Below are 26,456 nucleotides of genomic sequence, written 5' to 3' on the forward strand. Positions count from 1 at the left end.
CCGCAGCTACATGTACAAAGTAGGTCCTCAAAAACTTATATTTGTGGTTAAATTAAGTTCAAAAGGGGCATGCACCCACCTCATGTACCCGTGGTCCCTCAAGAGATACAGAGGTTCTGAGCTCCAGAATCCTATTTTCCCCATCCCCTCCTCCATTTACAAGAATGCTTGGCACCCCTCCCCATCACCCTCTGGTCCCCAGTCCCTGACCCCAAAGCCCTGGGGGTGGGGTACAGGGAGGGTGGGTCTCCCCTCTTCAATTCCTCCTATTGTTCCCCAGAAGTCTTATCTGGGTTGTACGTCCTGTCCCCCCCCCTTAGAGGTCCCTCCCCCCATTGTCGGCCAAAGGGACCTCAGGCCCACAGGGAGGCTCCTGCTCCTCCTCACCCTCCCACCCCAGCAGCCTATTGTCTGCTGAGGAAGCCCAAGTACACGTGACCAAGCCCAGGGGACAAAGGACACAGTGGACACACGGATGCCCACGGACCCAGGATAGGGCATCTGAACATGGATCTCGGCGTGTTTGGCTTTCTCTGTCCCAGGGGCTGTCCCAGAAGTAGGGAAGGGTGAAGGCCCCTGTGGGCTCTGCATCTTGGGTCTGTGGCCTGAAGAAGAATCCTTTCCTGTTCACGATGGATATGCCTTATGACCTCACAGACCGCAAAAAGAAGGAGATCCAAAGCTGAAAAGGGCCACAGCTCCCAGCCTCCTCTCCACCTTTCCATTCTCCCTCAGCAGAACCTGGAGGCCTCAGAAGGAAAGGTACTCGGGCATTTAGTGCTTTAGAATCTGGGTATTGGGGGAATGGTGGGAAGTCAGACCACACTGGACTTCCCAATGGAGTCTAGAATGGAGAGATGGGAGAAAAAGGCTGGGGAAAGGGCAGGATATACATCTAGGAACTAGGGTTTTCCAGTGGTCCCAAGTTCCAGGTCTAGACTGTGAGATGCTGCAGCTGTCGGTCAGGTACAAAGACAGTGACATCTTTTCTCTTACACCCTGTGTCCTCCTCTCACCAGACTGTCCACACGCCAGCTGGTTTCTCCATTTCACTTCACCCCACCAACCCCTCCCATAGCTCCCCTTCCCTCTGCAGAGACAGCAGCCTTAGTGATATCACAAAACCTTTATTTTCAGAAAACCGAAAGAAACAAAATCAAAATCAAAACCAATCATTTTTACCTGGCCCCTGCCCCAGCCCTCCCACCCACCCACACATCCTCCTTTTGGGGGGGCACCTGTGATGCATGCAGAAGGGGTGGGAGCTGAAGGAACCTACATTCCTTAAACAGAAAGAAGTCCTTTTGAGTCTAGGTATCCTCGTCCAAGTCAACACCACTCCCAGCCTTGCCCCCTCTCCAGACACATCAAGAAGGAATTCTGAGGTGGTGCCAGAAGGTTTGCCCTGAAGTTCCTCGGGAAATAGGGTGGCCGGGCCAGCACCACCCCAGGCCTTCACCAGTTACAGCTCATCTTCATCCAGCTTGGCAAGTCTGGCTTGGCAGGGAGGGGTGTTTGGGATTGGTGGAGCTGGAGGAGAGTCACGAGGAGCTTGGGGGAAGTCACTGAGGGCCTGAGGAAAGACTCAAGTCAGAGGATAAAAAAAGTTCCGGAATCCACCCTCACTCCTGTCTTTTCAGTGCATGCCCTAGCCAAGCCACCTCCTCTTGCCAGGCATCTTAGATGATCCGAGACCATCAGCCTCTCCCAGGGTTGAACTGGAGGAGGGATGGGTAAGAGTAGGGCAGGAGGAAGGGGCAGACAAAAGGCAGGTGGTGGTTGTAAGGAAATATGTGGGGAAGGGAATTTAGGGATCCCAGAACAAGAGGAGCCCTCCCCATTCTATAACAGGGGTGCTCCATTCCTCATACCTGTGTGTCCAGGGGCAGGGGGGCTCTGGCCACCTCCCCTTTGGGCAACAGCAGCAGGGAGGGGAGAGAGCCGTTGATGGGTGCTTGTGTGCTGACCTGGGCCCGGTCTCCAGGCCGGATTCTCCCAGGACTCCCCACCCTAAGCCCTCCTGGCCGCCCCAGGCTGTTGGTCTGACTCTCCCTTCTCTGATACTCAATGGGTGACTGCAATGCTGGGGCAAAGAGAGGAACAGAAGGAGAGTTACAACAGAGACAGGCCTTTTCCCTAAGAGCTCTGCCCAGACCACCCTCCCACTTTGCCCTCCTCCCATGAACTGTCAGCCAGTATAAATTGCTGGGGAGATGAAGAGAAGCTGGGGTCAGAGGGCAGGGATTGGAGACTGGGCAGTGAGGGAGGGATTCAGGAGGTCAAAGGGCCGAAGGAACATGTGGGGGAGGGAGGGTGAGAGCTTCACCATTGAGAAAGTTCCGCTGGCTTTCCAGGATCTGAGCCACTTGCTTGATCCAGGCCTGACTGACCGCAGGATCTGCAGTCTGTAGGACATAGCGCTGGATCCCACCCTCTGGCCCTCTGGAGGTCAGTGCAAAGCGGCAAGGGTCACCTTGGAGGTTCCCCTCCAGTCCCAGGCAGCTCACCTGGATTGGCAAATAGGAGACAGCCCCCAAATTCTTTAGGCCCTCTCCGGTTCCTGCCCCTTCCAACAAATCCAAGAACCAGACATTCTCTCAGAGGCCTCACCCTATCCCAGGCAGACCCCTCCCTTGTCGCCTCCTCCCCACCTTGATGCTGCTCTTGTACACATATCCAGCCTGCGTTCCACCTCGTACTCCTCCTCCCAGGGCCTCGCTGAAGATGATGATTTGCTCAAAGAGGAAGACACGTCTCTCTCGACCCCGGGAGGAGAGTAGGCCGCCAGCCTCAGGCTCTGTGACCCAGAATGTGTCCTGGCCCAAGAGCTTCCCCTGAGCAGTCAGTTTCCCCTAGAACCAAAGGACAGTGGCTTTGAGAAAAAAGTGAGAAGAGAAAAGGGACACTCTCTGTTCCTCCCTCCTTCCCCTGACACTCCCAACCAACCATGGGCTCAGTCCCAGGGGAGGACAATTCCCCATTAGGACGTCCCAAGTACTCAGACTGGGGCAGAAGAGCATTGGGCCTCCAGTTTCCTGTTCTATCCCCATACCTCAAACCCCCGAAGTCTCCCCAGGGTCATCATGTCATTGCAGCGCTTGGGTACAAAGCACATGACCTCCACAGCTTGCTGGGTCGCAGGTGAAGAGAGAAGCATTGTCATTGTCAAGGAAGAGGCCTCTTCAGACCACGTTTCACCTCTCAACCAGCCTCCCCGTAAAAGCCAGACAGCTCAAACCACCCAAGGAGCTGGGAGAACCCAGGAGACTAAAACAGTAAGATCCTGGAAGGATAAAAAAAAGTATCCAGGAAGATCTGGGAGTCCTCACCTCCAGCTCTTCAGTATCCATCCCAGCTCTACTGTAATATTTGAGAAAATCCTAAGATGTAGAAAAGAAATGCTCAGGGAGGTCTTGAGGACACCCTCAGAAACTCTCACATCCTCCCCTTGAAAGCACAGGTGAGGATGCCCAGGAAGTATGGGGGGCACCTTAGGAACTCTGAAGAGATGAACGAGAAAAGGGCTGTCCCAACCAGAGGTACCCCCAGGGAACAGGTGGTCCTGACCTTGAGCAACAGCTGGTATTTCATGATCCTCTGCACTGGTTTGATGAGGAGGTCATTGAGCTGCAGGCGGTGCCCTAGCTGCTGCCGGAGTTCCTGGGGACAGGGACTGGGTGGTTATGCAGCCTGCAAAGCCTGATGATTCTGTTCCCCTTTCCCCAAGGTGCCTCGGCCACTGACCTCAAAGTAGCTGTCCCCAAACTCTGACACCACGTGCTCGGACTTGGGCTTATTCTGGCAGTACACCACGTACATATGCAGCCTGCGCTCCTAACAGGGGTAAAGTTTAAGGAGAGCAGGATGGGTGCGGAGAGAAAGCCCCTCTCCAGAGAGCTGTGACCCACTCCCAAGCCCCTCCCCTCCAGGGCCCCACCCTCTTAAGCCTCACGTGTTTGATGAATAGCTGAGCCAACCAATCAGGATCCTTCAAACACCGCTGCAGCTCCTGCAGGAAATAGCTGGAAGGGTTGGCAGGGAAAAGGCTGGTCAAATACCCCCACCCCACTCAACTTAGAGCTGTCTACCCTAGCTGTGCCATTAAGCCACTCCAAACGTTCCTCAGGCAACAGTGGGCCCATGGGTGGGATACAGAGACTACTAAACATCTATGCCCTTCCCCCTCACTCTCAGGAATCCACCACTCACTCTCGATGCCACTCATAGATTTGCTGGATGTTCCCAAACACAATCCTGTCACGGCCTCGAAGACTCTCTGGGACCCCCTGAGCGGCCATGGTGGCCATGTAACCCTGTAGGAAGGTTGGGGTGAGAGCGGGAGCGTCAGGGGCCAGCCCTGGTAGGAAAAACCCCTCCCCCACCAGAAGTCTGGGATGTAGGGGGGGTGGTGGGAAGGTGGGACAGAGGAGTATCAAGGCATCCCCTAAAATTAGCCTTGGGCAGAGGGAAAGGGCTGGGCTAGAGCTGAGAAGAGAAAAGGGACCTACCTCCACAATCTGCCCCAAGTCGTCCACATACATTTTCTCTGTCTCTACCAGTTCACTCAAGACATACCTGGGAAGAGAGCAGTAGTGCACATGGTTGATTTAGCCACTTCCTCCCTACTGGACTAGAAGCTCCTTCATTACCACAACCAACCTCAGAGGAAATTCCAAGTATCAAATCTAAAATGTGAGGGACAGTTCTCTGGAAGTTGCACAACTGGGGGGGGGGGGGAGGGAGCAAAAGGGAGGGAGAGTGTGGGGACACTTACATACTCCTTTCGAGAGCCTTCTTCTTCTGTTCCTCCTCACTCTCAGGGGCCTGTGATAGGGTCTCCTCCTCAGGTGGCTGGAAGGAAAGAACATCCTAGAGTAAGCAAATGGATGCCTTTTGGGGAGCTGTGCAGATCCATTTCTTCATACCTGTGTCTTATCTCCAGGGCCCTCCAACAATGTGGTCAGCAGGGTCAGTTCTGGCAGCTCCTCTCCAGTGGCTAGAGCTGGTTCCAGCATCCAGTTCTGGGAGCCAGAGGTCAAGTGTCAGAGGTCATGGACAGTAGCTACCTCTCCCCAATGACCAGTGGCCCCCAACCTGCCCTCTCTCCCAGTGTCCTTCATGGATGTCATACATGCTTCTGTGGTGCTCCCTGCTCACCTCATATGGTCCAGCCTGGCCACCGTCTGCCTCAGTTTCCACACTGAGACAATGTTTGGAATGACCCAACCATCTTCTCAGGCCACTGACTGGCCCTGGGGGGCCCGGGGAACAGGGGCCAGAGCTGAGGCCAGAGCTGGGGCCAGAGAGGGCAGCCAGACCCGAAGCAGCTGAAGCTGAGATACTCCCCTCACTGCCAGCAATGGAATAGGATTCTAATGGGGAGTGGGGGGAGAAAAGGGGCCATAGATATTACTCTAGCTCCAGATGCAGGGCCCCTAGGGAGCTCCCAGAGGCTCCTCTTCATGATGCTGAGCCCCTCTCCCCCAGGGCCCACTCTCTTGCCATCCTCATTTGAGTTGGCAGGGCTAGAAAATTTCACCTAGGCACCCTTGGAAGGAAGGACAGTAAACACCTGGGCTCCCAAGGCCTGGAAACCTCCATTCCCCCATATCCCGAGCATGGCATAGATATGGGGGGGCAGCCATCTGGGCAGACACTGGAAGCTGAGGGTGGCCATCTGCTCTCCTACAATCTGCCCCCTTCCAATGGGCACAGACCATTCCCTGAGAAGGTGGGGGGGGGCAGCTAAAAGCCCATCAGCCACCCCCAGACTCCTCCTCCACCAGTTGCAGTAATCACTATAAAAAGAAAAGACTTCTGCAGCCCATCTCCCCAACACATGCACAAACCCAATAGAGGGGGCAAGTGAGGAGAGCTCGTGAGGGCTATCTGCCCTGGGCTCAGGAACAGAGGAGCTGTGCTTTGTCATAAAGCCCCTGCTAGACCCCCCATCCTCATTCCTCCATTCCTCTGGCCCTTTTCAGATCTGAAGTAGATTCTCAGCAAAAGGATTTAAGGAAGATGCAGTTCTAGGCCCAAGGGGATTGTGGATGGGTTTTTCTCATACCCAGTTGACTACAAAACAGAGAGCAGAGTCTCCTGCCCCTTCCCCGATTTCCTTAACTTGAACTGATAAAAATTTGGAGGCAGACGGGATCTTGGAGATCTATTAAGTCACTTTCCTGGAAAACACAGGTTCAGGTCTCCAGCCTCTAAATCCCTAGGGTCAGCGCAATCCGAAGTCCTGAACCCTCGGCCCGCCCCCCGCCCCAACTCAACACTGGGCCGTTGCGACCTCCTCGAACTCACCACGTCCCCCCCGGGCGAAGCAGCAGCCGCATTTTGCCAGCACTTTTCGGATCACATGGGGACAGGCACAGCGACCCCCCTTGTGCCCCCCCCGCATGGCGCCCGGGCCCCCCCGCACCCCCCACCCGGGCCGGCCATGCAGGGGGAATCACGGGGGGCGGGGCGGGGACGGCGCCGGGCGCGCACCCCCCCTCCCTCCTACCCCGCTCCAGGCTGGGGGAGGGGGGGAGGGAGGGAACAGGGAGGGGGAGTCCAGGGGTAGGCGGAAGTCTGGTCTGGAGGAGGGCTGGGGGCTCTGCAGAACGGGCAGCGCGAGGCCGAGCGGCCGAGCTGGGCGGGGAGTGTTTCCGGAACCCAGTCGGTGCGTGGCCCAGGGTCCAGATGTCCAGCGGGGAGGGGAGGGATGGTGGGGGAAGCTGGGCCGGGATGCGGCAGCCTCTCCAGCTCTGTCTCCGGCCTCTCGGGTTTGGGATGGTTCTAGGCCCGGGCAGGGAGAAGGCGGGGGCCGACTCCCCGAGTCACTGGCGCTGCGCGGGTCCGGGCCGAACGGCGAGCCGAATAACAGGCCCGGCCGCGGTGCCGCCGCGGGGAGGGGCCTCTGCGGCCCAGCTCCGCCCTCTCCCTCCCGTTCCCCGCTCCAGCCCCAGCCTGTGCCGCGCTCCAGCCCCAATCCCCCTCCCCCAGGCACCACCACGTTCCCACTCCACGTCCCCACAGCCTCCGCCTCTCCACTCCAGCCTCGGCTCCCCCGCCTCGGGTTCCCCTCCCTCCTGCCTCTCGGGCTCCCGACTGCGGTGCGCTGGGTGGGGGTTAAGCCGGGCGGCGGGGTCTGCCCAGGTCGCCCCTCAGCCTCTGCGGTGGAGAAGGGAGCGGACGGATGGGCCTGGATCTGTGCGAAGACGTCCTGGGTGTTGGGACTGTCCCAAGCCGCGCAGGGGTAGACAAGCCCCCTCCCCAACTTCGGGGATGAGTGAATGGGGAGCTCTGTGGGGAACACCGCCCAGGTGCCGCCCTCTCGCCAGACCCTTCTTTCCTCCAGGCCCTAGGACTCCAGCTGAGGCTAATCACCAATTAAGGCGAAGTCCTGGAGCCTGGGCTGGCGACGAGCCAGGGGTGGGGCGTGGGGACACTCCGCCTGCGGGGGCTCGGGACCAGCTGATGTGGGGGACATACAGCGGACTAGAGGGCGAGAAGCCTGGAGGTCTTGGCAATTAAATGGGTCTCATGCAGATTAGATGCGAACCTTTATGCTAATAAGCGCAGCATTATTTGAATTCGCCACTTTGCGCAGGACCGCAAACTGTGCCCCACCCACCCCCAGCTTCTTACCGGGCAGCGGAGCCCAGGCGGGAACCTCACGTTCGCGCTCCCCTTTCTGATGCCCCTCGGTACAGTCAGACTGTGGCTCGGTCCCTCCTGGCCCTAGGTGGCTTCTCTTCGGGGGCTGTGTGGTAGTAAGGTAGTAAGATTGGTAGTAAGGAAACCGCCCTCCACGCCCAGACTTGACCTCCCGCTTTCCCTTCTTCCTTCTGTCAAATCCACATTGTTGTAAAACGGTCGCCGAGGCTGGGTTGGAGGGAGCGGTTCACCCAGACCAGGGCTATGGCCCTCTTTTGGAACTCTTAGATTCCTGCAGATTTCTGCCCTGCAGAATTCCTGTTTGCAGGTAAATTCATTTGTGGGGTGCAGACCTCCTGAAACCGCCTAAAGATACCCGACCCCACCGTGGTCCCCCTTTCTTACCCCCGCCTGCCCGGGTAGGGCGCATGCGCGCAGCATGCCCCCCATGACCCCCAGTATCCGGTCAGTGCGGCCAGGGGCGGGGCGGTCCGGGGGCTTCATGCTGGACCCCTACCCTGCTCCAAGTTTCAGGGCTGAGGGGGCACGGAAGCTGGGGGGCTCAAGGCCTGCGTGCGTCCGGGGAGTTGCTGCTGCCGAATCCGCCCCCTGCCCGGCTCCGCCCCTACTCCCATCCCAGCCAAACTTCTCAAAGGGGTAGGGTTTTTCCTTTCTCTGCAACCAAAGTTCAACAACAAACAAACCCCTCTAAATCCCGATTCAGACATGGAAGCGTCAGGAGCCCACTAAATACCTTCTCCCCAAGCGCTCTGGAGACAGAGAGACTGGGGAGATACACAGGGATTTCCCCCGACCACCACCCCCTTCCCCTTCTCAGCAGGTTCCGCTCCCCACCCCACCCCCACCCGGGTCCACAGAACTGAACGGGTGTGGCATGGAGAGTTGCATATTTTACTTTATTTTTATTAAATTAAAAGCTACAGTCTGGCGGCGATTCCAGAACAGGGTAAAGAGGCTCCTTATAGGGGGCAGAGAAGAGCGGGAGACAGACTGACAGAGACGGAGACACAGGAGAGAAAAGACAAGGTTAAGGTAGAAGGGGGATTATTTCTGAAGAACACACAAGGCCGGCTCCTTGGGGGCTCACACCAGCCCCATTCCCCCTCCCCCACACCTAAGTTCAGCAGTGGAGAAGTTTGTGGGGGCAGGGGGCTCAAGAGACCCTCCCTCCCCACCCAGGTCCTTTCTCAGCTTAGTCACTGGAGCACAGCACATACCAGAAAAAGCCAAGGGCAATGGAGGGGGTAGGGAGATGGGGAGTATGTACACAGGGAGGAGGGGAGCAGAGCCTTTTGCCAGAAGGGAGTGGCTCTCGCACTGCACTGAAGCACTTGGCCTGTGGGGGACAAGGGAAGGGATTGCCCCCTCCCTCTCTGAACTCCTTCCCCAGTCAGACTGGTCCCCTATTTGTGTGGTGTGGGGGGCAGAGGGAGAGAGGAGAACAGAGGCTTCCGCTGGGTCCTATGGAGAAAGGCAAGGGCCTGGCAAAGGGGACGTCCTTCAGTCATCTGTGATACCCTTGGCTCTCAGCTCTTCTTGCACCCGGGTCAGGTACGTGGGGTCCGGGTACCCAAACCTGGGAGCAAAGAGAAATGAAGGTCAGGATTAGCTGTTTTAGCTTCCTTGTATTAGCCTCATGCTCACCTTCATTCTGGGTGCCCCATTCCAGCCCCTTCCCGTCTCCCCTAAGGATATCCAAATCTGAGATAACTTAGCCCACTTCTGCTTATTTTCATAGGTGAAGCTGGGCATATTGGACCAGGTTTAATGTAGAGAAACTGGGACGGAAAAGATGGTTGAATAGTTTGGGGGTGGTCCTCTCCAGTTGGGAGGTTCCCAGAGAGAAGGGGCCCGATGTGGTTCCCTCACTGGAAATGGAGAGAAGGGGAGGAGCCAAGGAAAAGAAAACGAAGGAGGGTCGCACAGCTGGGGTCCCCCTGTGCAGCTGGTCTTGTGGTGGATGTCGTTCCAGGTGATGACATTCGGTCTCCCTGTGGTCATGGACGTGCCAATAGTGAAGGTGAGACGCTGGTCAAATGCCTTGCGGAACAGGGTCAGCACCTTGTTGCCCTCAGGGCAGTCCGGGAGGTAGGCCACCCGTGTGGTGCCAGGATACCGAACTCCTGGGTTTGGGTGTTCAGCCTGGGAGGAAGGGGAAGCAAAGTGGACAATGAGCAGCTGGGCATCTGAAGGCCCATGATGCCAACAGAGGGTCATCCTGGCCAGCTGTCTGTCTGGGGCCACCCCCAGCTAATGCTGGCAGGGCAGCAACAGGCTGACAGCTTTTCAAGGAAGGAGAGACTTCCTTGACAGGTTTGGGCAGCAGAAGCCTGTCTTTGGACAAAACCCTTACTGTTAAAGAGGTTCTTTCTGCGGCCTCAATCCCTCAAGTCTCAATTCGGCAATGAACGGATTCCCAAAAGTGACGGAAAGTAGCTGGTCCTTACTCACCAGACAGCTCAGCAGAAACGTGAAGACTGACAATAATCTATCTTGCAGCCTTCCCTTCTCCCACCTGAAAACACTCCCAGTGCTTCTTTGCCTGCCTAACCTGTTCCATTTTCCCATTACTCCTCTTCAGAGCTTCCTCATCCCTCTGCCAACCAGGACCGGCAATCACTCTTGGTCAAGCAGGAAAACACCCATAGGCTCTTGACCACTCCTGTTTTAACCTTCCACTGTCATCAAGATTTTCCTCCCTTGTCAATCTGGAACAAAGTAACGCTCTTGCTCTGTGAGGAGGGTCAGATCCCTTCGGGCTGTGCCTGCCTACACGTGAGCCACCATCTCCACGGAATTCACCTCTGCCAGGAATAGTTGATGACGTCCAAGGTCATCAAGGAAATGGTATTCAATTCCTTTCTCCCATACCTGATTTTCATGTGTGCCTTGGAGTCGTGGAATGGAAAAGCTGGGCCTCAAGGGGGACCTCCCAGCTCCAGGGCACTGAGTGGGAAGGCATGCTGGGAGACAGCAAGACTACATCACATCTAACGAACACACTCCCCCTCACCCAGTTTTCCTAGGCCAGAGAACATGCTTGGGGCACACCAAAGGAGCTTGGGCTAAACCAAAGGGCAAAGGCAGGCCATAGGTCTTCTTACCCCCTGGACACCGGGCGGGAAGACGTACTGGATGACGATGGTGCCGTACTTCTCATAGCTTGGCAGCAGGAGTGTGGCGTCCTTAGAGACCAGCATCCGCCCATTCTGGGGCTGGTTGCCCACCAGCTGCCCATAGAAGCGGCCACACATGGGACAGGCCTTTTTCACCTGCAGGGCTCGGGTGATGCAGCCCTCACAGAATGAGTGCCGGCACTTCTCCAATGTCTTGGCATTCTGAATCTCCCCCAGACAGATGGGGCAGGTGCTCTCCTGCTCTTCTGTCTCCTCCCGAAGGCGGGGAGGAAGAGGAGGGGGTAGGGGAGGAGGAGGCGGGGGAAGCCCCCGAGCCCCTGGGGGCAGGAGTGGGGCTGCTCGCAGAGGGGGAGGGGGAGGCCCTGGGCGGTGCAGCTCAGGGTGTTCCCCACCACCCCCCAAAGCTAGGCAGCCCATAAGCTCTCCCTGCCTCTGAGCTTTCTTCAGCTCTTTCTCGGCCTCTTTCAGCAGCCCCTTGAGAGCCTTCCGGGCCAGGTAGAGCCCATTAGGAGGAGCAGGGGGAGGGCCCTGCGGGGAAAGCTGGAGGACATAGATGTCAGAAGTCTCGCCGTCTATGAGGATGGACACACGGTGCTCCTCCCGAAGCCGGGCCAGCCGGGCTGGGGTCTCCTTGCTCAGGAAGTCCCACACAGGCTTAGAGACAGTCACCTTGTTCTTGCAGGTGCCTCCACAGGCTGCCATTCTGGACAGGACGAACGACACTGCCCCCAGGGTGAAAGGGACTCAGGGTGGGGGGTCCCTATTTGACAAAGTCAGTGCCTCCTACTTCAGGTTCCTTTCCAACCCTATATTACCTCTACTGTCTCAAAGGCCAACCCCAACTCCTCCCCCAAGTTCATTTTCTGTCTCCTCCTATCTTTCAAACCCCCAGCACCCACTGAAGAGCAAAACAAGTTTTAATAACTTTATTATTATCATCATCTGAGCCAAGCATCAGTCTTGGTTCTCTTTACACTCCTCCCAAGATCACAGAAATCATCTAGCCCTCCTCCCTCTGGGTGAAAACTGGGTTCTTTAAAGGGGAGGGAGACTTTTTGACCCTCCTTTTTGCTCACTTTGATCCTGAAGAGCTTAGAATTGGCATGCAGGCTCTCTCTCTCTGTCCCTGCTCCCTACTTGTAGGTTGTGTGACCTGGTAGGTGGAAAGGAAAAGGAGGGAAAGTGAGAAGCCCCCTACCCCCTTCCCACGTGCCCCAACCCAGCAGCCCATGTAACAGAAGACTGGGAACCTGGGTATAAGTTACTGGGAATGGGATTACTTGGCACATGGAATGGAGGAAACCAATTTACAGGTGAAAGCTGAAGTTCCCAAGGGAGGCACATACCTGGAAAGCCCATGGACGATGAAAGCAGCAGAAATTCCTCTTTTTCCACACTCAGCTGACCAGGTCTAGGGGGAAGGGGGACAGTAAAGGGTTATGATGACCAATGTCACTCCACCGGCAGCCCAGAAACAAATCAGAAACTCCTCTTCCATTTCTTCTCCTTCTTTCCTGCAGAATCCATTCCCCAGCCTCTCCCCAAGTTGCTAAAGATGGAACTTCAACAATGCTAACTTTCCTCTTTTCTCCTCCAGCTCTGAGGCTATGGAGAAAGCCTAGGGCACAGATAAGAGAAGTCAGGAAGGGTGAAAGCCCACACAGATGGAGGACTTTCCTGCCACCTCCCTCAGATCACATGGATAAGAAGATTTCCTAGGCTCCCAACTCCTTACCGTGCCCCATATTCCCAAGTAATTCAGCCCCTATCGCTAGGGAGACTTCTTTGAGGAGAAGTCCGTTTGGAATGCAAACAAAGTGGCAAGAACCCCTGCAATAACAAAGTTCTTACTGTCACCTTTTAAACCCAGCACTAGAGCATAAGCCTGTCAGCAACCCAGTCTGCATTTAGGGAGGGGTGGGGAAGAGCAGGGGCTCAGCTGGAGGAGCCTGCTGTTTCCCCTGAGTCTTAACCATGTTCAGCTACAGAGGTGTACCTACAACACCTCCACATGTAGCTCAAATAGAAAGAGGGGCCATTAGTGTGACCTCAATTCCTAGACTGATCCAAAGGGGAGCGGCTCTGTTTGTGCCTCCATCATAGTCCCCTCAAAGCCATTTGCACCTCCAGGTTCAGAAAGTGAAATTGAAATCCTAGAACCTCAGCTCCTTCGGTCTGTCCAAGGTGGAACACCCCCCTCGCCATCAGAGGGAACCCAGGACCTAGATGTCCTTAGCTCCAAGTCCTGCTGGCACAGAAAAGGGAGGCGGGGCCACAGCTTATGCTGGGTCTCCGATTCCTCTGGGGCAACCCAGGCCGGACACAGGGCCAGTCCCTCCCCCCAGACAGAGGCCAGACAGGGGCAGCCGGGAGGGGCGAGGGTCCCTGGGGGCATCAACTGAGGCAGCCCCACCCCTCCCCCCATGACCTCCTGCAAGACCCAGAACCAACCCCCACGTCCCCCTCTCGCCGGAGCCCCCAGAGCCCCAGCACTGGGTGGGGGTGCATGTCGGCCCGATCGCAGTCCCCAGAACCCCCAAATGGAGGCCAAGGCTGGAGGGTGATAGGAAGAGGATCCGCCAGGCGTGGAGGGGGCCCCTGGCGCCGCGCGCGGGTGAGGAGGCAGAGGAGGGGGCTCAGGGGGGGCAGGGAAGGCGCGCGGGGGGTGCGAGCGGGGTCCGGGGGGCGCGCGGTGGGTGTGGGGGGCGCCGGGCTCACCTACCTCTCGTCAGCGCCGCCATTGCCGGTCACATGACTGAGGCTGTTGCTGGGATGACGGTCTGGGCCCTAGCAACAAGGGGGGGGGAGACCCCGAGAAGGTGGGGGGGGGAGTTTGCAGAGGGGGTGCAGACCGAGAGAAAGGGTAGGAGGGAGGACAGCACCCGCTTCTCCCGTACAGGTGATAATCACCGTTTCCTCTGACCCCCTTCCATGCAAGAGCCCCTGCCCTTCCGCCCCAAAACAAAAATGGAGGCGCTGTCCCAGTCTTTGGAGGGAGGGGGTGGCGTGTGGAACCGAGGGTAGGAGGTTAAATCTCTTGGAGACGCCACCCTTCTCGCTTCCCCCTCCCGGGAGGGGCCCTCTGCCTTTGCTATTCCAGCCAGCTGCGTGGCGGCTTCAGCAAGCTGGTGGTGGATGGGTGGGCGAGGAGTGTCGGTTAGGTAGGTGGGCAAGGGGGCAATTTTTCTGTGATCCTTATGCTAGAAGGGCCTTTGAGGACTAATTCGGGATGGGAAGAAGAGTCATAGTAAAAAGAAAAGCACTGGTTCTGAAAAATAAACAAACCCCAGGACTAAACTATTTCAATTCCTTCCCTCATCGCTTGCCTTTTCCTAGGTTGTTACCTTCTGTGACCCCCACAACCTGCTCCCAGATGGGTGTTGGTAAGTGCCTCTGATTTTTGTTTCCACAAACAGGGATACTGAGGCCAGTGCCGAATGGGAGGTGAATACATTTTTTTTTTAATGCCTTGCGGGTGGTGGGGGGGGGGGGAATGTCAAGTCTATGGTTTAAATAGAGTTAAAAACTCTCAAAGAAAAAAACAGCTCTGTTCTGTTCTGCTTCCCACATCAGAGCAATCTCCGCCCCCAGTCCAACTCACTTCCCTGGGGCCACATCAAGCCAGGTTTTTCCACCAGCCAAAAGACCTCATCAGCCAAACAGTGCTGGATCTCCCAGACTGGCAACAACCTCTGTTTATCCACCCCTTTCTTCACTCCCCCTCTGGGCTGGAGGGTTGGTCACTTTTTTCTTTCCCAGGACCCTGCTGTCCTCTTCCTGCTCTGCAGAGAGGATATCTTTCCCAGGAAGCCTGGGGGACACCCAGTGCCTTCTTTTAGCTCCTTCATGCGTGCTTTGAGAGGTTCACTCACCTTTACAGGAATGGGTGTGTGATCAAGCCCAGAACCCTGGGGGAAGAGGGGCAGTCACATCATCTGTTCTCCCTGCCCCAACCCATAGCTGAACTCCCACAAAGCTGGAGAGTAAGTTTTTCATTCCCATGCACACCCCTCACAACCTTTTAAGTTCACAGCTATCTATCTAGAAAGCCACATTCTTAGTTAGGAGCCTAACACCTTAAAGATCAATTCTTCATCTGGTCTCCACACCCCTAAGCACAGTGTTCCTCAGGAAAGTGGGGGAGGGGAGGCATGCCTGTGAAGGAATATGGCTTCAATAAGTTACTTCCTATACAATGACAGCAATGGGAGTAAATACACAAGATCTTTTTTATTAATTAATAAAACAAAAAAGATGAAAAACAGAAGCAACAAATGAAGACCATACTGCTCATGATACATCAGCCACATGGTCAGAAAACCAATTTCTAAAGAGCAACAGCTGCTGGTGTCACGGAGTTTTATTGCATTCAACAGGGGAAAGGTAGACGGTTGGAATGAGAGAGATCATCAGGCCCCTGACGGGAGATATTATAGGGGCTCTAATCTTTAGCCGTGGACTCCTCTTGTTACTTCCTCTGGAGCAGAAGATGGAGGAGAGAAAGGAAGTCTCCTTTATGACTGCATGACTTCTTGTGAGATCAGTCCAGCTAGATACAGAGCAAAGAATCTTTGCATCCCCACAGGCCAGTCGCTGGTGCCCATCTTTATGTTAAAAAAAAAAAAAAAAAAAGCGTAGAAGCCGTAAGGGGGATGGAGGGTAGCAAGAATGGCTGCCTTAGCCCCAGAGGCATTAGGGGGAGGGGAGGCCACTATCTGGTTCATCAGGGTCCTCTACATTCTGAGACTATCACATGTCATTTCAACTCTTTGGAGGAGGCCGGGTGATTGAGTTATGGCTCTGACTCCTCTCTGGGGGTGGAGAGTGAAGATGACAAAGAAGGCCATCTGTCCCCTGGGAGACACAGTAGCGGTATGGGATGAGAAAGAAAGGAACAGAGTGACAAATCCAACTGGAAAAAGGGTTTGAGAAGGGGCTGGGAAGGAAATGTTAGGCGCACACCTCCAAGGACTCGAACTCTCCAGGGCCCAGGGGCCGATGAGAATGGAGGCCCCCACACTGGAGACCTTCATCCTCTTGAAATGACCAGGGTTGACCCAGGTACAGATATTCCCCCCTGCTGGGAATAAAACCTCAGGGATGGCTAGACATGAAGAAAGGAAATCTAGCACTGGGAATGAACCTTATACCCTGGCCCATCACCCCAGCCTCCAGAACTGCCCACACCCCCACTGAAGGGTTCCAGCCCCAGGAGGCATGGGAGGTCCTGGTGAAGAGCAGCAACAAACATCTTCACCCAGACTTGAACACTTTGGTCATCTCTTGGCTCTTGTGCCCAAAGTACTGGGGTGGGGGGCAGAAGTGGGGTGAAGGAAGAGGTTGGAGAGCAGTCAATTCTTGACAAAGACCTCCAGTTCCCCACATAATCGCGACTCCTCCTGGATCCCACCTCTGTGAGGTGCCAGCCGGCTCGCCACTCTCCACCCCATGTGTGTGTAAGATGGGCCACATCCCATCACATATGTGCATGCCAGCACCCACAACTGTAGTATCTTGAAAGTCCTCCTTCCCAGGGCCTCCTGGGAAGGAGGCATGCCACAGTGAGTTCTATAAAGTTATCAGCAAAACTCAGACACTCTTAGTGTATCCCATGCAGCAAAGTGCATCCGGAGTAGCTTCTTGAGCCAGGTCCATCTGTCCAGTCAGGTCCTGAAGATGGCAGAGAACCCCCTTCCCCCATCACCTCCTATGTTATAGAAACAACAGGACATGTACAAAGATCAAGGCACTTGGGAGTGAGTCAACATTAACACTCTCATGAAGCAAGCAGACTTGTTGGGGGGGAGAGAGAGAAGGAAGAAAACTAGACGGGGAGATAGGACAATGTATTTCTGAGGGCCAGGAAGAGCCTACTCAACAAGATGGAGTTATCTGAATGGAAGGAGCCTGTAGCTAGTATTTAACAAAGGAGGAAGAGAAGAAACAGTGGTCAACATTCCACAATTCCCCTAAGCCTCTCACAACCCTGCCACCTTGAACATAAAGCAGCAGTCAGCATGGAGTCAGGCAGTCTCTTAGGCAAAGATGTTGGTAATAAAATCCAGGAATCTCTTAGCATACTGCTCAGGATGCACAGTGGAGATCTCTGCCCCAGCCTGTGACAGGAGATAGGGAACACGGTGTCAGGCCACCCTGACACCTCTCCCCACTGCCTACCCTCCGTTCCACTCCACACCACTTCCATCCCCAACCCTTTGTCCTTTTGCCACCCCACTGCTCCAGCACAAAAGGCTCCCTGTTCCCAAACAGTCAAGACAGGAAGGCTTTGGGGAACCCTCACCCCATGTTTGACGGTTTTGGCCGCATGAGCTGCTTTCTTCTTGGCATCATATTGTGTCAGGATGTCAATGAGGCCCATAAAATACACCTCCTTCTGGGGGGCCCCTGGGGAAAGAAACCAGCAATGAAGAGCATGTGTTGTCCCAATTCTCTCTCCCAAAGAAGCAATCAGATCTGTTTTGAAAAGCTAAGCAGCCTTTCCACCCACCACCCTGGTCTCTGTTCTACAAGGCCAAGCCCTCCACCCCCCCACCCCCCTCCCCCCATCCCACCCCCGCCCCCCACCCTTAATATTCCCAGAACCTTTCTCACCCTCAGCACTCCGGATGGCGTAGACATCAATGAAGGACTCAAACTCTCCAGGGCCCAGGGGCCGATGAGAATGGATGTAGCCGCCAATACCCTCAGGGGAGGTGCCATAGGAGCCCACGAGCGCAGGTGGTCCCATCAGGCCACAGTCCCCATCCCCCTCTGACTCCTCCTCCCGCACAGGTCCCTCCTCCTCTGGGTCCGAGCCCCGAATGATGTCATGGATGCCCAGCAGAAGGCTGTAGTCCATGATCTTCAGCTGCACTAGGAACTGAGACCCCACTGAAAAGTCAGATACCTCAGATCTCCTTCCCCACTCCCACATACCACCCTTATACCTCCACTCCTGAGCTTCTGAGGCCCTCTTGGTGGAAGGAAGGATGCAGATTGAGGGAGTATATCATTGCCCTTTAGTACATAAATGTCCTGGTATCTGAGGTCATCCTTTTAACTGATTCCAGCCACCCCATCCACGGGTCACCTCCAGGAGTTTTTCATGTCTCAAACCCAACTCCCCTACATGCAGAGAACCCAAAGAATAAAAGGAAGGGGAGCAGTTCCCTCAGATTGTGAATGGGAGAAACAATCGCCCTGTGGGGAGCTAAAGGAAGCAGCTACTTCCCAAAGCACCCCAATCATCACCTCCACGTCTCTCTTTAGCTTCTCTAGAAATACTTTCTTCTCCTCTTCACCAATATAAACTTTCTGGTTCTTGTTGAGAAAATCCATATCCTTAAGGGTGGGCAATTCTTTAACCTGAAAATAAGTAAAGGGACACCTTGGGAATATATCCCTCTCCCCAAGGTCTCAGAGAACCATGCTCTACCTGGGGCTCTACATCTAACTCAGTGGCTTTGAGGGGAGAGAGATCTTACAGCCCCTCTCTGACTCCACACTGCAATGCTGCCCCAGAGGCTGTTCTCAGCTCTAGTGGCTTCTCCAGACTCAGTCACTGCAGCGGTACCCCAAATCACATCCCATTACCTTCTGCTTATGGCTTTCAGTCAAGACCCCTCATGCTGACTTTTCTTTTTTCTTCTTAAGCAAAAATAGCTGCTTGATACAAAGAACCCGGAGTGGGGGGTAGAGGGTAAGCATTTTACTCTTAAAGTCTGTCATCTTCATCCATCCCCAAACCTTCCACAGGAAATAACCTATGCCAGTGAGAAAGCACCTTTTTCCACTGCGCATTCCAAACATTTAATCCCTGGATCAGCACAGGTTTACATCTCTCTTCTTTTTGGCGGTTTAAGATAAGAATAAGTAGCTGACGATCCCTACCTCTATCCTAAAGAGATCCCTTTATCTGCCCTCCCTCATCCCTCACCCTATCATCTAATATTAGTATCACCTTTTCCTTATCGCTGGCTTCTCGGGACACTAGGGAGCCCTGTGGAGAGACCCAAAGATCAAGTCAGCAGAAGTGGCTAAAAGAATAGTCAGGATCCAGCTCCTAAGACAAGTACTCAAACCCACAGTCTTCTTTCCTTTGAAACGAACCATCGAAGTGCCCTCCCAGGCCCTTCCCCATTCTCAGGCTATCAGGAGCCTCTCCCTCAGCCCTAGCTATCCTCTTCTTACCTTGAGGTCATACTTCCTGTGCACAGGAAGACGGTGGCTAAACATGTTGCGCATCACAAGCATGTAGCTGTCTTCACTGTCCACGCTGACTCGGTACATCCCCAGGAACTGGGGCAGCAGTGTGTTGCCATGGCACTTCACGATGTACTGGGGTAGAAGGGAGGAAGGAATGGGGAGAAGCTGAGCAGTAAATGCATAAACAGCCCAGGGATGGGAGTTCAAATACCACCGTTCCAGGGTAGGGCAGACAACTTCAAGTAGCGAGATTACGAGGCCAAAAGTGGTGGGGACTGTTACAGAGGCCTGCGGTTATCCACGCCGCTCGGGGCTCCTCGTCTCCTCTGATGTAGTCCATCTGTAGAATGTCTCTTAATCTGACAGTGCCTTCTCTCATTTCCTCTTCATCACTCTTTGAGATGAGGAAGGTAAGAATGATCCTTATTTTAGACCCTCTTTAAAGTACAAGGGGTCACAGAACCAGGATTAGAAATGACATCTGCTTACCAATGAAGTGATTTTACCTAGATTAACATTTCCTGGTGGGCTAGATTCCTGTAGTAAAAATGTTTGCATGGTGGCCTCTTTCAGGGCTAGCCATCTCTCAGTATTGCTGCCTACTTCTCTTCAGAGCCAGCCTTCTCGGAAAAGTAGTCCGCAATCAACCTACTTCCTCTCGTTTACACCTCAAACCAGTAAAATCAGATCATACCCTCGGTTTTCCTCTGAAATCTCTCTACTCCTCCCTTCTTCAGATCCCTCAGTTGCCAAATCCAACAAGGATTCTAGTCATTGTATTTCAAGTAGGTGGCACCGGATCCCACTGACCAGTCTCTCGCCAGAACTCTCTTCACCCTGAGCCCCACTCTGCCACTCTTCCAATTCTCCTCCTGTCTCTCCTCGAATCCCACACAGAACAAAACAGGGCATCCGGCGATTCAGAGTCTCCTTCATGGGCTCCTCTCTCTACTTGCTCCTCAAGGTTCTATCCTCAGCCTTCTTTTCAGGTCTTCTCCACACATTTCCCTATCAATAACCTCATCCATATTTACAGCTTTCATTACCATCTACTCACCTGTAACTCTCAAATCTACACTTCTACTTTCCTGAACTCCACTCCCCAACCACTTACGGGACATCTATATCTGGAAGAACTGTAGAAACCCTGCATTCGACACATCTAAATCAAAGCTGTCTTCTCCCCAAAACCGGTTTCTTTTTCTGCTTCCCAACTGTTAATGAGTGGACACCCAGTCATCCCTAACCAGGAATCTGGAGGCATCTCTGCCTGAATTCCCATGAGTCTCTCACAGGTCTTCCTCTGTGTGTCCACTGCCATCCCTCCTCCAGCCTTCGTCATTCCTCACCTAGACTGTTATCGTTACCTCCTACTTGGCATCTTCACTCAAGGTATTCTTTTCTCTAACCCATTCTTGAAAATGCACTCACAGGGCTATTTCTAAACAACATACCTGTCTCAGAGCTCTGTGCCTTTACGTGTTTTCCTCTGCCTCGAATGCTTTCTTCCACCTTTCCCGTGAGTCCATTCTAGTCTTCCAAGACTCAACTTCTATGCTATTCCCTCTAAAAATCTCTCCCTGAACCTCCCAGTGCAGCTCTTTCCCCAGGTAAGTTGGGATGCTCTTCCTCTGCACTCCCACAGCATTCTCTACGTACCTCTACTCCTGCACACATCTTGCTGTGTGCTAATGCTCATTTCCTACTCTCTGCCGTTAGACCAAGAGATACTACAGGGTCTCTTCCTCATTCACTTCTTTCTCTACTGCCTAATGTAGGGCCTAGTAAGAATAGACATCCAGTGTTTGTTGAATAAACCAAACATTTTTCGAGTCTTTCATTTATTCCTTGCTCGTTGACTTTGGGGATATATTTCTTCGGTAGGAAGATATTCAGTGTTTTTATCACCAAAATATTCCAGAAACTCCACATTCCAAGTTAATCTAATCAGACAGAATAGCCTCCCTAATCCCACTTAGGACTGGATGTGATCATGGCTTCTCTCCTCCAGTTTATCCCCAATTGTGTGCTTATCCTGATTTTCTCTTCAAAACCGCATTTATTCCTGACAGTATATTTGGCATTAACACTTCACCTAATTCTGGCTTAGTCTACAGTTTATACTTTGCTGTATGTGTGCCCTTTACATATCAATCCACAGTGCTTTTCGATTATAAATGCCAAAGGAGAAGGAACACGTCTAACTTCTCCTATTTAGAAAAGAACACAACGAGGTATTCAGAGGCTTTTTATGAAATTCCTCCTTTTTTTTTTTTTTAATTTTTTTTTTTAAGTGAATGCACTTTTCTTTTTTTATTTTTATTTTTTTTAACGTTTATTATTTTTGAGACAGAGCATGAACAGGGGAGGGTCAGAGAGAGGGAGACACAGAATCTGAAACAGGCTCCAGGCTCTGAGCTATCAGCACAGAGCCCGATGCGGGGCTCAAACTCACGGACCGCGAGATCATGACCCGAGCTGAAGTCGGCCACTTAACCGACTGAGCCACCCAGGCGCCCCGAAATTCCTCCTTTTCAAATACATGATGTCAAGTGCTTCTTGGGAAGCAAAATACGTTGCAGGGAGGAGAAGGGATAGGAAGTCTCCCAATGTGCTCTAGCAGCCAAACTATGAATAGAGAGGAAGGGGAAAGGATGAAGCTGGAAAGAGGCCTGACCTGGTGGTAGTTGGAGAGGTTGCTATGCATGTCAGCAATGTCCTCACTGGATACTTCTTTGATGACCAGAGTTCGATCATAGGAGATAAGGAAGCGACCATCACTGCCTTCACTTTCACTTGGGGGACTTCGGGTAAGGGATACCTGGGGACACAAATAGGCCAGAGGCTCTTTTCCTCTTTGCATGGAGATGCAAGTCATAGGATAATGGTCAAGTGAATGTGCCTGAAAGTGGATAAAACCCTTGCATAAAAGGTTGAGCTGGGGATCTTAATCTGATGACCCTACTATGGAGTGAATGATAGTGAAAGCAAAATTTTTAATGTGGCCACATTTTCCCCCAAGGAAAGGGTAAGTGGCTTTCATCAGATTTTTGAGATGCCTGTGACCACAAATAGGTAAAGAATCAGACTTGTCAAGGCTCTCATATCTCCAAACATGACCGGCCCAAGGAGTTCCCCATTTGTTAGGGAGAAATGACTCCCCTCACCCGAAAACCCGAGTAATCTCACCAAGTAATCTTGGTCATCAATGCCAAATCGATCACGGAGGTTCCTGAAGACCTGGGGGCAATACTCCTTGAACTTGAAATGACTAGGCAGATTTTCCCTGAAATAAGGGTTTTCAAGGCAAGAAAACAAAGTTAACAATATTACATTTATACAGGGCTTGACAGTTTACAGAGCACCTTCATACACATTACCTTATTTGAGTCTCATAAAACTCTTGTGAAGTCCTTTAAAGGGGTATATTTTTTCCTTTATTTTATTCCCTATATTTAAAGGGGTATTTTATAGAAGGAGAGTCTGTAGCACAGGGTGGTTGAGGGGCCTGCTTCAAACACATGGCTGGTAAGCAGCTTAAACAAACCAGGATCTAATGCACAGCCAAACAGTAGTGTTTCCCAAATCTCATGCAAGTTCGAGACATCCTAAAATCGGCAATAGGTGCCACAGTTTTGAATGGCATCTTTTGATACCGGGAGCACTTAGGAGACTCAGATATTTCTTTCAAGCAGTCTCTATCAGAAGGCTAATGGTAAGGGCATCCAAATATATTTACTCTATGGTATCACCAGGTCAGATGAAAAACAAACTAGTATAAATATTCCAGCGTTCTCTACACTGGTAGTCATTACAATGGTTTCTTTGCACGATACTGAATTTCTGCACTGGGAAGGAGGTTAGAACATAGAATTTGTAAGTTGCCTTCCACATCTAAAACCTTCAACTCATGGCATCTTAACTCTTAAACTTACATAATACTCTCTTCTGGGAAGGCTGACGTGAGAAGACCAAGGATCTCCACATACCTGTGGAAAAGGTGATTGTTGACCTTGATCTTGGAGCTAGCCTTAAAGTCATCTGGCAGCAGCATCACTGGGGGAGGCACCTGGCTGAGCTCATTGATCTGATAAGCCAAAACAAGAATAGGGAGCCAGTGAGTAGGGGTACGGAGAGCTACTTCTACACTGTGTCTGGGCAAGAGTCACAAAAGGGCAACTCAAACCTCATTCCTTTAAAAACACTGGTTATGCAACTACTTGCCAGAGGTGAGAGAATGCGTTGACCTCTTCTGCTGCCCAGCAAGGACTGCAGTGAGCAACCCCCCACACACAGCCCCTCACACTCCACCCCCGTGGAACTTCATGCTCACAGCAGTCATTTTATATTAGGCAAACCCTGTAAGCAGCTCAGGACTATTTTTAAAGCTGTGAGAAGTTCTAAAGAAAAAAAAAAAATACCCTCAGCAGACTCAAGACAAACAGTTCCATGCTCCATTAAAAACAAAACAAAAGGCATTCCTTAAAGTACACAAGAGTGTTAATGGGACTCCGGGGAGTCAACAGCAACAAGAATGAGATGTCCACATCCTGCAGGAGGCATCTCCTTACAAACAGGACCAGTCCTTCCAGACCACCCTGACCCAGGTCTCTCTAGTAGGTCCCCACCTGCCTGGGTGTAAGGTAAAGAAGAGCAGCTGATTCTAGAGGGAATGCAGGTGGGCGGAAGATAAGAGTTCATTAAGGTATCTGTTCCTAAAGTCAAGCCAACCCACGGCCCAAAGGAGGCGAGCAACACATGCCCTCCCTGGCCCCCAGAGCCAACCATCTGCTAATTTTGGGTGGAAAGGGAGTTCCTGTACTAAGAAATCCCAAGGAGATGTGTTTTCCCCCCCAGCGTTGCCATGGTACTGCTCACCCACCTTTAATAGTGCACTTATCATATGACTCTAATGGCTAGTTTATGTAAATTCCCCACCTAAATCATGAGCTTTTCAAGGGCAAGGACCAGCTGTAATTGTCTGCATCTCTCGGGTGCCTTGCTAGCATAATGTTTGGCACAAGGGGTCCTGAAGTGTTTATTAACTGAATAAATGAATGCCTTGCCTAACTTTACTTGATCATTCAACACAGGTTATGAAGTGCAGTCTAACCTAAATCCCACAGATTTCAGTGAAACTGTGCTCCTCTCGTTCTCAGTAGAAAAGGAGGGCAGAACATATTCCTCCAGGGTGGGGGAAAAAAAGCCACTTGAGATTCCCAGCCTAAAATTCAGCTACAGTTCTTCATGCCCCTCCTCGCCACCTGCTGTTAAGCAGGCTGAATCATCACTAAGACATATGTTCAAGGAATTCTCCATTCTAGACACTTGAAGTAAATGTGTGTTGGCTGGAGGGTGGGGTGTTGGAGCTAAAGTATATATACCTGGGGAAGCTGAGGCAGGTCTCATGTAACCCCCTCTATCCTTAGCAAAGGAAAATCCTCCTTGTTAAGCTTCCCAAAGGGATGGATGGGTCACCTGGAAGGTACGTATGAGAGGCAGCCCTACCTCCATCTGCTTTGCCCATCCCAAGTGCCTTAGCCTGGATACTCTCTAATTAAAGATATTACCACCCAGGAGTTGGGAGCAGTCCACAGAACCACAAATGCAAAAGGGAGCTGGCAGACCCCCAACGACATTTTAAACCCCAAATTAAGGAGGGGACAAAAACTGTATTCTCTTCACCTCCTGCCATGACTGTAACAATTCAAGGAAATGCATTCATAAAATATTGCCTGTTACATTCAAAGTCACGGCATCCCTCCCACTCCAGATCTGAGGGAAAAGGGGCAACAGTTGTGCATCCTGCACCTGAGTAAAGAAAAAGAGATTCACTGGCCTCTTTGGCCTCCTCCTCATTCCCAGGTCATAGCCTCTACCTGTTTCTAAAGTTCACCATCATAGTGTCCCCAGGACCAGAGCTCCTCAGCCATCTGTTTGGTCAGAGATGTCCCCCAATTACACCAAACGCCATCACTCCAGCCAGCAACGGGGATGCAATTAAGACCAAAGAAATATACCATACATAAGTCCTAATGAGGCTGAGGGTGGGTAGCTTCTCTGAAATGTTGTACCTCTGGAAGGGAAAGGAAAGGACAAGTAGGATCAGAAAGTCCAGGAAAGCCTGGAACTTCCCTCAAAGCCAAGGTTCCAAAATCAAGGACAGCAGCTGGAAAGGAAAGCGAACGATCCCCCTCATCCAGCTACCTTCCCTGCTCCCCTTCCACACGCACACTCTCACCGGAGACCTCTCTACCACCAACCCTGAAAAGCCACTCCCCCTAATGTCCTTCCAGCTGATGCCGGGTCCGGGCCAGTCTCTGTGGCCTGGGGCTGAGGCTGGACCCGGCAGGAAGAAGGGAGAAAGTTGGATTTCAGGTGGAGAAGGCGGAACTAGGGTGGTGGAATGTAGGGCGGAGGGGAACCAAAAGCCTACATTTCAAAAACCAACCAACCAAGAAACAACGTCTAAAACAAGATACGCCGGGGAACACCTGAGGTTTGGTGGGCAGGGACCAGGACAGCCGCGGGGAAAAGTGGCAGCGCGAGGGGCTCCGCAGGCGGGAGCGTGGAAACAGGGACGCCCGGAGGAGCACGAGCAGCTGGGTTTGGACGGGGCTCATGGGGGGCTAATGCCAGGTCTCACCGAGTGGGCTACGCCCCACAGGAACACGCCCACCAGCGGGTCGGCCGCCCGGAACACCTTCACCTTCTGCTGCACGAAATGCTTCTTCTTGGTTTTGGAGGCGAAGCCGAAACCCGGGCCCGGGGCCGCTGTCGCCGCCGATACGGTAGCCGGCGGGACAGAGGACGACGCCATAGTCTCCCTCTCCGGAGGGTGCACCCGACTGAGTGGAAAACCCGAGCCGGCGGCGAAGCAGGCTCCCGACCCCGGAAGCGGTGCTCACCTGCGCCGCCGTCACGTGACCGGAGGCTGCCCCGCAGGCGCGCAGCAGGGCGGTGCGGGACTGGCTCCGCCCCCTGGCGCCAGCCCGGCCCCAACGTCCGTGCGGTGGGTGGATTCACCTGGCGCTGGGGGCGGGCGCTCGGAAGCCGTGTTCCCTGCGGGCGGTGGGCTGTCCGCCAGGCCCGGACCTGCCACCGAGGCGATGGGGACGCGACCTGGGCAGGCCTGATTCACTCCAGGGAAGGAGTGGGTGGGGCTCGGTTGCTGCAAAGTCGCCGCCTGCCGATTTTGCCCAGTTTCTAGGAGTAACCTCCCTCCCCAAAGCGCTGCTTTACGAAGTAGGAGATTCCTTAAGTGGTTTCGATGGATTAAATGTGCTTTCACAAGGACCACTCAAGCATCATTCTGGAGGATGACTGGAGGAGTGTTCTAAAAGTCTAGACAGATGATGGCGAACTAAAACAGTGGCTGTTGGGATGGAAACGAGGGAATGGCATGTAAAGGCATATAGTTTGAGGGGTGCGTGGTTCAGTTGGTTA

General features: G+C 53.2%; 3 protein-coding genes and 1 long non-coding RNA gene across 12 annotated transcripts; 1 reads left to right on the forward strand and 3 right to left on the reverse strand.

The window, feature by feature from the left end:
• Nucleotides 1-1,111: 1,111 nt before the first annotated feature.
• Nucleotides 1,112-8,243, reverse strand: ARHGEF25 (Rho guanine nucleotide exchange factor 25). 3 transcript variants are annotated; one of them, XM_053894660.1, is made up of 16 exons: nt 8,053-8,243; nt 7,639-7,753; nt 5,158-5,372; nt 4,926-5,021; nt 4,775-4,851; nt 4,509-4,575; nt 4,210-4,313; nt 3,953-4,022; nt 3,745-3,834; nt 3,568-3,660; nt 3,330-3,380; nt 3,053-3,130; nt 2,652-2,852; nt 2,327-2,507; nt 1,968-2,083; nt 1,112-1,573 (listed from the first exon to the last, which is right to left on the reverse strand). In XM_053894660.1, the coding sequence occupies exons 1-16, from the start codon at nt 8,149-8,151 to the stop codon at nt 1,463-1,465; spliced, it is 1,764 nt and encodes a 587-aa protein (XP_053750635.1). In that variant the 5' UTR covers nt 8,152-8,243; the 3' UTR covers nt 1,112-1,462. The 3 variants fall into 3 exon arrangements, with proteins under 3 accessions (XP_053750635.1, XP_019310454.2, XP_019310452.2); XM_019454909.2 differs by having other exon boundaries at nt 1,872-2,083; nt 8,053-8,238; XM_019454907.2 differs by lacking the exons at nt 7,639-7,753; nt 8,053-8,243 and adding an exon at nt 6,310-6,971 and having other exon boundaries at nt 1,872-2,083.
• A 302-nt stretch (nt 8,244-8,545) lies between these two features.
• DTX3 (deltex E3 ubiquitin ligase 3) lies at nt 8,546-13,923 on the reverse strand. 6 transcript variants are annotated; one of them, XM_019454915.2, is made up of 6 exons: nt 13,528-13,896; nt 12,152-12,216; nt 11,882-11,958; nt 10,773-11,508; nt 9,593-9,810; nt 8,546-9,244 (listed from the first exon to the last, which is right to left on the reverse strand). In XM_019454915.2, the coding sequence occupies exons 3-6, from the start codon at nt 11,908-11,910 to the stop codon at nt 9,169-9,171; spliced, it is 1,059 nt and encodes a 352-aa protein (XP_019310460.1). In that variant the 5' UTR covers nt 11,911-11,958; nt 12,152-12,216; nt 13,528-13,896; the 3' UTR covers nt 8,546-9,168. The 6 variants fall into 6 exon arrangements, with proteins under 6 accessions (XP_019310460.1, XP_019310461.1, XP_019310456.1 ...); XM_019454916.2 differs by having other exon boundaries at nt 10,773-11,527; nt 13,528-13,893; XM_019454911.2 differs by having other exon boundaries at nt 9,168-9,810; nt 13,528-13,923.
• Nucleotides 13,307-15,445, forward strand: LOC109270383 (uncharacterized). The gene is made up of 2 exons (XR_002081507.2): nt 13,307-13,419; nt 14,142-15,445. It is a non-coding gene; the product is annotated as an uncharacterized LOC109270383 (long non-coding RNA).
• PIP4K2C (phosphatidylinositol-5-phosphate 4-kinase type 2 gamma) lies at nt 15,017-25,947 on the reverse strand. Of its 2 annotated transcripts, XM_019454906.2 has the most exons (10): nt 25,657-25,947; nt 23,000-23,097; nt 22,200-22,296; nt 21,688-21,831; nt 18,996-19,142; nt 18,766-18,804; nt 18,057-18,170; nt 17,418-17,685; nt 17,107-17,210; nt 15,017-16,921 (listed from the first exon to the last, which is right to left on the reverse strand). In XM_019454906.2, the coding sequence occupies exons 1-10, from the start codon at nt 25,828-25,830 to the stop codon at nt 16,841-16,843; spliced, it is 1,266 nt and encodes a 421-aa protein (XP_019310451.1). In that variant the 5' UTR covers nt 25,831-25,947; the 3' UTR covers nt 15,017-16,840. The 2 variants fall into 2 exon arrangements, with proteins under 2 accessions (XP_019310451.1, XP_053750636.1); XM_053894661.1 differs by lacking the exon at nt 18,766-18,804.
• Between the last annotated feature and the right edge of the window lie 509 nt (nt 25,948-26,456).

This window comes from Panthera pardus, unplaced genomic scaffold (genome assembly GCF_024362965.1).
Source record: "Panthera pardus isolate Hobbes unplaced genomic scaffold, ASM2436296v1 HiC_scaffold_6, whole genome shotgun sequence".
Lineage (NCBI taxonomy): Eukaryota > Metazoa > Chordata > Mammalia > Carnivora > Felidae > Panthera > Panthera pardus.

What these genes read in the sequence shown, in the direction of transcription:
- ARHGEF25 (XM_019454909.2), bottom strand. Translation starts at nt 8,151, where the DNA reads ATGAAGCCCCCGGACCGCCCCGCCCCTGGCCGCACTGACCGGATACTG. An exon ending in ATCTATGAGTGGCATCGAGA is followed by an intron (nt 4,023 to 4,209) that starts GTGAGTGGTGGA and finishes CAACCCTTCCAG; the next exon opens with CTATTTCCTGCAGGAGCTGC. An exon ending in TTGGGGACAGCTACTTTGAG is followed by an intron (nt 3,661 to 3,744) that starts GTCAGTGGCCGA and finishes CCCTGTCCCCAG; the next exon opens with GAACTCCGGCAGCAGCTAGG.
- PIP4K2C (XM_019454906.2), bottom strand. Translation starts at nt 25,830, where the DNA reads ATGGCGTCGTCCTCTGTCCCGCCGGCTACCGTATCGGCGGCGACAGCG. An exon ending in CGCCATCCGGAGTGCTGAGG is followed by an intron (nt 17,211 to 17,417) that starts GTGAGAAAGGTT and finishes TTCTTTCCCCAG; the next exon opens with GGGCCCCCCAGAAGGAGGTG. An exon ending in CCAAAACCGTCAAACATGGG is followed by an intron (nt 16,922 to 17,106) that starts GTGAGGGTTCCC and finishes CTCCTGTCACAG; the next exon opens with GCTGGGGCAGAGATCTCCAC.
- DTX3 (XM_019454911.2), bottom strand. Translation starts at nt 11,910, where the DNA reads ATGCCAATTCTAAGCTCTTCAGGATCAAA. An exon ending in CTAAGCTCTTCAGGATCAAA is followed by an intron (nt 11,509 to 11,881) that starts GTGAGCAAAAAG and finishes CGTCCTGTCCAG; the next exon opens with AATGGCAGCCTGTGGAGGCA. An exon ending in TCCCGCCCGGTGTCCAGGGG is followed by an intron (nt 9,811 to 10,772) that starts GTAAGAAGACCT and finishes CCTTCCTCCCAG; the next exon opens with GCTGAACACCCAAACCCAGG.